General features: G+C 40.3%; 1 protein-coding gene across 1 annotated transcript; it reads left to right on the top strand.

The window, feature by feature from the left end:
• The first annotated feature begins 970 nt into the window (after nucleotides 1-970).
• LOC101470072 (interferon gamma) lies at nucleotides 971-6,903 on the top strand. Its single transcript, XM_004566455.4, has 4 exons — nucleotides 971-1,224; nucleotides 2,481-2,549; nucleotides 4,630-4,917; nucleotides 5,744-6,903. Exons 1-4 carry the CDS (start codon nucleotides 1,105-1,107, stop codon nucleotides 5,885-5,887), a joined length of 621 nt encoding a protein of 206 aa, XP_004566512.1. The 5' UTR covers nucleotides 971-1,104; the 3' UTR covers nucleotides 5,888-6,903.
• Nucleotides 6,904-8,383: the final 1,480 nt, after the last annotated feature.

Here is an 8,383-nt window from a genome sequence, read left to right on the forward strand (position 1 = left end):
GCTGCCTAACCCAACCCTACCATGGAGGATGAGGGGTCGGTATTATCTCAGCCACACTCTGAGCATCCCAGCATATGTTTCCTTGCAGATCAGGACTCATTCAGCTTTTGACCTTACATTTAACTGGGCTAGTGAGCATATACAAAATAAGTTAAGAGTGTTAGCTCCAAACAGTTTATCAGGTCAGATGAATATTACGGAAGAACAACCCTTGTCCTAAATATAAACCACTTAGAACGATTACTTTCTTTGGGCCCTGACTGCCAAGATTTGAAGAAAAGTTTTAAAAAAAAGTCTGACTCCTCAAATGTGATGACCTCACAGTGCTTTTATTAGATCAAACTATGAATCTGTACCCAACACTAATAGATCGATAGATAGGTTTATCAGCACGACGTGGCACATGTATGGCCCACGATCAGAAACCGTCAGAGGTGGCTGTGAAATCCCAGATGCAGTGGATTCAATGGAGGTGTAATGATTTCCGTGACGGAATCGCTGGATCTAATGGTTTCTGACGCAGGGTGCCACCTCACTCTTTCACGCAGCGTGCTTTCCAGTCATTGCTCCTCGAACCTCAGTGCACGCTTTGAGAGATTAATGCAATTATGAGAGGTCTCATGCAAACTATTAGACCCCTTTGCAACTTCAAGTCTGACCAGCAAAAGCACAAATTTTAATAAAACAGCTGGGAGACGCAAAATTCTGCAGTGAGCAGATGATTTGGGTATGATATGCATGAGTGGGAAGCCGACCCCTCACCCTCTTCTATGAAGTTGTTGATTTAAAGGAAACTCAAAACCACAATTTCACACCTAGATCATCGCATCACTCTCTCTCTCTCTGTCTGAGTGCATGTCTATGTCACTCTGCCACTTTGCCTCTCTCTCTCTCGCAGAGTTATAAATAAAAGCTTTCATGACAAGTCAAACAGTTCGCATCAACTTCAGGGTAAGAGAGACACTGTCAGTCAGATCATCAGTCACTCAGTCAGGGAGGACACTGCTCAGCCAGAATCCGTTCTCAAATTGAAAACACTCGGCCCGGATTGGGAATCAAACCGAAGACTCAACTACACTCAGGGGTAATACAAACAGAGACAGGATGGCTACCACAGTGAGGGCAGCAGTCTGTCTGTGCCTCTGGCTTTTTGCCTGTCAGGTCAGAGGATCCCACATCCCAGCAGAGATGAACAGGACCATCCAGAGCCTCTTGCAGCACTATGTAAGTATTCACTGCACTTCAACTGCTACTTAGTACTTGAGTAATACTAGACTGTGCAGCTCTACAGACTTTCTGTTTCCTCCTGTTTGTCACAGTGATGCTCTTACCACAAACACACACACACATGCGCAAAGATGTCTTTTTAAATTTCCACTTAAGTGTGTGGTTAAAGGACCATTTTAACCCACGAGACGCTAAATACTACACACCCGGCCTGGAGCATCTCACATACGAAACTTTATGTGAATGATATCATGTTTCATGTGGTGATGCAGAGGCGAGCAGGGACACTTCCTGGAATGGTGGATTCAAGGATGAGACAGAGTCACATCACAGATGTGGGAGTGTCCTTGAATGCACCATCAAATTTTTCTGCAAAGTACGTGCTCATTGACACCCCCCCCCCCCCCCAATTATCATTTCCCCTATTAGCAGCTTGTTTTTGTAATTTGTTTGGTTTTTCATTGCTAGTTGGCAGACGTTCTTAACCATCCTTTAAACTTCATGACAGACAGTCCTTGAAGGCACCAGTAATGATAGAAAGCTCTAAACACAGAAACAGCTGAACTCACGCTGTCTTTTATAACTGCTGTTGGATTATTGGCCTTCTCATGTTTATCGCTGTAAGAAAAAAAAACACTTTTAAACTGTTTTTGTCTTTTTCGGACAAATTTCTCAATTTCTTTACAGTCTCCATATTTGATATCAGACACAGTGTGGCCAACAGGCTTTAAACGCACCATTCGTACCACTTTCTAAAATTTTAATCTTCAGTTATCAGTTTCAGATCAAATTCCAATTTAATCCTGGATCTTTTAGTCCAACAATTATTATATTTCACCTTTTCCTACACTTCTCTTATTGGTCTTTAGTCGGTCCTGAATAGAGCAGCTAACCTGCTAGCAACCGGCTAGCAGGCTTCCCTTCAGTGGCTTCCAGTGAAATTCAGAATCTGTTTTAAAATGCTGTTTATTTATATATGAAGCAAAGTAAATGAGCAGTTGCCCTCTCCAGTCAGCCAATCGGGGTTTTTTTTTTTTTAACAACAGCTCGGCTGAATCATTGGTTTCTTTAAAAAACTAAAACTGAAAACCTTTTATAAGTTAGTGATTCCTTGCACCTTATTTTCTGCTCCAGTTCAAATCATGTTTGACAATGTTTGTGAGCTGGGATAAAACCCAATACCGATACCGATTATTCATTATTAATGTCAAACATGATCTGAAAATATCTTCTTTTTTTTTTGTCTTTTGCAGAAAATTTCAAGCCGGGAAAAATATGATGGGAAACCCGTATTTCCTAGTGACCAGAACAAAAAAATTGAGGTAAGATTCATGTGATTAATGGGAGCGCGTAGTTTGTCCACAAAATGTAAAATGTCCATGCAATCCAAAGAAAAGGTTTCTTGTGGCAAATGAGAGTTTTGCTCTAACTATGGCCTTACTATAGCCTCAAATGGACAGGCAGAATTTAGGAAACACACTTGTGGCTTAAGGTCCACGTGGTAAGCATCAAGGTAGCTTAGCCTAAAGCTCAGTATTAATACTGGAAACCATGCTGTATTCCATCCCTACACAAAGAAATGAGGAACTATTTCTATCCATCCACCCAGTGTCTTCAGCATCATCGTCACTAAAGTGGATTTCCAGATGGTGTAAAGATAATAAAACCACCACTTTGACTTTTGCATGTTTATGAAAGAGTGAAGACACTGATTAGTAATCAGGCATCTTTAAAGTTGTTAGCAGGTATATTTCTGAACTCTGGAAAGAGTCAGGATACTCGATGGAGGCAAACCTCCTGTTGAGCTCCTCCATCTTTGGCTAACAGGCACTGCCTGAGTCAGCAGCCAGCTGGTATTTCCAGGTTTTGTCTTTTACATTGAGTTGAGGTTTTTGTGGGGTTTTCCTTCACTTTGCTGGCTCTGCAGGATGCCACCTTTCTGCAGCTATTCTCAGTCTCCCGATCAAACTTTCACTTTTCACCAACATCACTTACAAGGCCGTTTCATGGTTGGTTTCAAGTACTGACATCAAGCCAAGAGAGCACAGACTGAGGAGCTCTGGTCGGCAGTTTTTTATGTCACTCTGTTTGAAGTTCTGTGTGGTTAGATGGCTATGAGGTTCAGGTTAAAGCTTCTGCAAATTTGGAATAAAAAGGAACATTTTTTGAGGATGTATATCTTCTAACTAATTATTAAAAGTCTAACTGATATTATTGTAAAGTAACTGTACTAAAACTGTAATTAAAGCAGTCAACAGCAACAAGAAAAAGGAAAAAATGGAGAAAATTTGAAGCAAAACAATGGAAATTTTGTTGCACTGCCTCTTGAGGAACAGTTAAAGATATTGCTAGTAAAAGAAGAAAAGTATCAGCGCCTTTCTAAAACTGAATGTTCAAGTAGATTTTCTGTGGTCACCACCTCCTATAGCCAGCAATATCTTCCAGCACTCAGAAACATTTTGACAGGTTAGTCATAACAGTTGGAAATTTAAAGTCAAGATGAGTTTCTATTATAGCTTAACACATGGTGGTATGCAGGGGGAAGGCTGTTGTATGGAGGGTGGTATTTTGCATGAACTTTATTGCAACCCACCAGGTTTTCCTATTTAGAGGTTTCTTTACCACCACACCTACCCCAGTGCTGCATTTCATATATTTTAGAGATATCTAATGACTCATCTGAGCTTTAACACCATTTGCCCCCTCTCATTCGAAGGAAACATCTTACATCTTTTAGCCTGCTTCTGTCCGGTCAGTTCATCGTGCTGTTGCCTCTGTCAGGTTTTAAAGCTCTTTAAAAACACTCTTGATGGTGCCACTGAAAGTGTTTTGTCAGGGATCCCACAGCTTTTGTTGCTTCTGACATGAAAGGTTTTTGGTTGTCACCAGAAATTACCACAGATTATTCAACAAGTGTAAGTGAATCGACCAAATTGAAAACAAACACTGGGTCAAACATTGAGCCACAAACTCTCATTTCTTACATCCAAACTAGTAGTTTCGGTCCTGTTAGCAGTGTATGGATATGACATTCAGGTTTAACAGCAGTCAGTGAGTGGTATTCCCCTTTAAGGCCTTCTATGTTAGCTTAACTGTTGTGTGGGAAACCACAGAGTTTTTTCCATTGTGCGAAAAGTTTTTAGCACCTAAGGTTGCAATGTTTGTGAAGCAACCTTTTCCTCACATCTCAGTTTTTCTTCAGGTTTATTTACTACAAATGTATTCTGCGTTGTTTCAGTTTTTTGGCTTTTGGTACCCGAGTCCAAAATGCTGAGGAATGCTGCGAAATTCAGCATTTTGGGCATTTTCAAAGCCATATTTGCACAACCAGATATATTCATATTAAACAAATATAAGCCATTTGTACTTTCATGTCATTACCTCTCTGTTTCTCGTTCTCAGACCAAGTTGATCTTCATGGGTGGTGTTTTGGAGTCGTACGAAAAGTTGCTTGGCCACATGTTGAAACAACTGCCCACTCCGAGTCCCCAGATCGCCGTGAGCAACGCGCAACCTGGCTCGGCCATCACCCCTGCGTCCAGCAGCCCCAACAACGCAGGCTTGGTAGCAGGCAGAGATGTCAGATCAGAGCTGAATTACATCCTGAAGAAGGTCCAGGAGCTAAAGAAACGCCGCTACCATGAACAGGAGAAGCTTCTGCAGGGATTGCAGACCCTCAGAGATATCAAGGTAGAGAGCATTCTGATTGCTTCTTGGCTGTGAAAGCCTTAACTTGACTTAGGACTTACGTAAACCCAACAGTGAGGTTTTTGTGAAGTCTATGTTGAGGATTGTACAGTGATTAAGAGGAGCTCACAATAAGCCTCAGGATGGGTTGAGCAGCCCATATGAATGGCTTATGTAAAGCCTGAAAAGTTAGACTTGAAAAGATTTGACCAACCTTATTGAGGGCTTATATAAGTCCTAAATTCATACTTAAGGACAAATGCTTTGGTCCTACAAATGGATGTTCAGCTTACCCTCTGAACATCCAGAGCAAGTCCCTGGCTGCCCATCTGGGATTTTGTTTTAGTGAAAAACAGGCAGATTTTGAGGATTTCAGATCATGTCTCATTCATTTTGGCAATACAGTTTTTGTGTTAAAGACTTTTGCATTTGGTTTAAAACAGACAAAAAGAGAGAACTCATGCCCTAACCTTAGATTAGTCATCAGTGACCTGCAGGATATTACGAGGTTTAATAACGCATCCACAAAGGATTTAAATAGAAACTAGGAAAAGAAAAGGCAGAGAGAAAGTTTGGGGCCTAGGTGAGACTAGAAATAAGGTTTTATTTAGGGCTTAAAATAATGTGTTTTTTGCAGGTCTTAAATTTGTGATGCTTACACCAGGGGACGATGTGCCTTAGTTATTCTAAAAGCTCACAAAGGTCTTACATTATTTAAGGGTTTTAAATGTTGATGTCATTGTGCTGAATCTTAACAAAGGTCCTCTCTGTAACCGTGTGATCGTCATCATTAATGTCAAACTTGCCTTTGTCTCTCTCTCTCCTGTAGATGAACGACCGCATCATCCAGAGCAAAGCACTTTGGCAGCTGCCACAGCTGTACGAAGAGGCGAGCTCGCTCCCCGAAATCAAGATCCAGAGGAGACGCAGACGGCGGAGGCAAACAAAGGCTAAAGATCGCACCAGAGCCTAAAAGGCGACCTAAAGGGCATAAAGAGAAATAACAGTAAAACAAGGATGCAGGATGTTTAAATTATACAAAACCAAAAGATTCTCAGACTGAAACCAGTGTGTCTAGTTGTTAGAATTTTGTATTCTATTTTCATCTATATTTATATTTAAATTAACAGTGAACCAGCAGCCTAAGCCTTATAAGATCGTAGTCTCGGAAAAATATTTTTATATAATGTTTGGTGTGTGATACTTGAAACCAGCATAAAAGTTTGATCCTGTGGAATATTTTCACTGAAGGATCCAGAGATTATACCTAATTGTTTTCAACATGGAGTTTCACCCAGTGGAAATACTTGATTTAATGTTGTTGTTTTTTCTCGGCTTTAAAAACTTCATATTATTAAAAACCCACAAAACAAAGATATGTTTAATTGTGGTTAAAGTTTATTTTTTACTGAATATTTTGTAAATTTAGGTTATTTCTTTCTTGTATTTTGTTTTAAGTTAAAAAACCCTGAATTCTTTCTGAGTGAAACTCCCTCTTGTTGCACTGAGATTGGACTGTGGTGGAGAAATGGGCGGTTCCACTGATAATTACTGATAGGTAGTTTTCCAGATTTATCACATTTTGTTGAGGAATTACATTTATGCAAAGTAAATGTGTGAAATCCCGTTTATGTGACAAATTTAACGAAGTTTTCACATAATTGTATTCTATAAGTTGATTTTTTTTGTCTCAATGGGAACCCTGACCTAGCTTCTCCACTGCAGTGCCAATGAGAGCTGATGGTGATGATGTTTACAGTACAAAGTACTTCAGTGTACTACTAATCCTCTGAACAGTCAGGTTCAGTACTGTAGTATTAAAGTAGTATTAAATTTCTTTGTAGTTGAAGTACTAAAACCTTCAGGATGTTTTGTTTTTATTTTTACTGACATATTGTAGTTTTCTTTATTTATTTTGTATTTAAGTTGTTGATTGTTGATTATTTATTATTAATTTATTGATTGGCAAATGCACCTGAATAAAACAGAATGACGCTGATTATGGCTTATGTGCAGTCTCTTATAGATTTAAGATCTTGGTTGTAAAGATTTTGGTTTTGGTTTTCCAAAAAAAGCATTTCCCGCACCTGGATGTAAAACATCATGAGGAAGGAAAGTTGTGATGGAGAATTTATAGGAACAAGCTCAGAGAATCATGAGTCATGACTTTTAATCCACTGATTCCTGTTGCTGAACACAAATCTTTACTTTGTTATTATTTTGCCCCTGAACATGACTTTTTATCAGTGGAGAGGAGGCGGAGGAGCGAGTCGCCTCATGCCACAGAGCTAAACTCATGCATGTCTCAGTTTTTTGCACATCATTTGTTTGAAGTTTAAACACCAAACCAGGTTAGCTCACTGCCCATTTTCTCTGCATATATATGTATGTATATATGTATATATATATATATATATATATATATATATATGCAGAGAAAATGGGCAGTGAGCTAACCTGGTTTGGTGTTTAAACTGAACCGTTCGATACAGTGCTTTCTGTTCGGTACGTATATGTATCGAACAATACAAAATTTTTAATTTATTTTATCAACTTTCCTTCTGACGATGCTGTCTGTGTTGAGCGCTCAGTGGATCTGCGCTCAACAGTGCAGCCTAGGCGGAGTAGTCGAACGCAGATTCACTGAGCGCAGGGCAAGCTAGCGAGACAGAAGTTAAGCTCTCCTTGCAACATGGCAAATTGAACCTCCCTCACCCTCATTCAGATCTGCCGTTTGGAACTATTTTGGTTTTCATGTGACGTATGACCCACGCAATGCTCAGTTTATTACAGAAAAAATGGCTCTTTCCAAAATAAAAGCTATACTATACGCTTCTTCTGGACTATTTTCTCAGCAGCATATTAAACATATCAGGTCCCCATAAGGAGAATCAGGTGCTAACGGCTGTCTAAATGACTCGGGTAAAGTTTGTATCAAGCATGCTTGTTGTTTTTGTCTGCTTCCACTTGTCTTTGCACTAGGATGATGTCGGCGTAAATGTGCAGTCATATTCATTTTGTTCCCACTAGTGCTGTCACTCGTTAAAATGACATTAATGCCATAACGCGGCAAATCTCCATTAATGAGTTACCGCGGATCGCTCGGTGCGTGGGGCTGGACAGCGTCAACACGTTAACAAGGTAACAGCGCTAACGCACTAGTTCCCACCAATTGAGCATTGCGTGGAACATCCGACATACTGTTTTACTTTAGTCCATGACGCGCTTACCATCAGGGTCATACTTCACATGAAAACCAAAATAGTTCCAAACGCCAGATCTTGCATGAGGGTGGGGGAGGTTCAATTTCGGGTAGCGTTGAGGCAGTTGCCATGTCACAACTAGCTTAGCTTCTGTCTTGCTAGCTTGCGCTGCGCTCAGTGGATCTGCGCTCGACAGTGCAGCCTAGGCGGAGTAGTCAAACACAGATCCACTGAGCGCTCAACACAGACAGCATCGTCAGAAGAAA

This window comes from Maylandia zebra, linkage group LG17 (assembly GCF_041146795.1).
Source record: "Maylandia zebra isolate NMK-2024a linkage group LG17, Mzebra_GT3a, whole genome shotgun sequence".
NCBI classification, from domain to species: Eukaryota; Metazoa; Chordata; class Actinopteri; order Cichliformes; family Cichlidae; genus Maylandia; species Maylandia zebra.

Bases quoted from the DNA above. Each gene is read 5' to 3' on its own strand.
- LOC101470072 (XM_004566455.4), top strand. From the start codon at position 1,105: ATGGCTACCACAGTGAGGGCAGCAGTCTGTCTGTGCCTCTGGCTTTTT. The intron at 2,550-4,629 runs GTAAGATTCATG...TCTCGTTCTCAG, and splicing joins ACCAGAACAAAAAAATTGAG to ACCAAGTTGATCTTCATGGG. The intron at 4,918-5,743 runs GTAGAGAGCATT...TCTCTCCTGTAG, and splicing joins AGACCCTCAGAGATATCAAG to ATGAACGACCGCATCATCCA.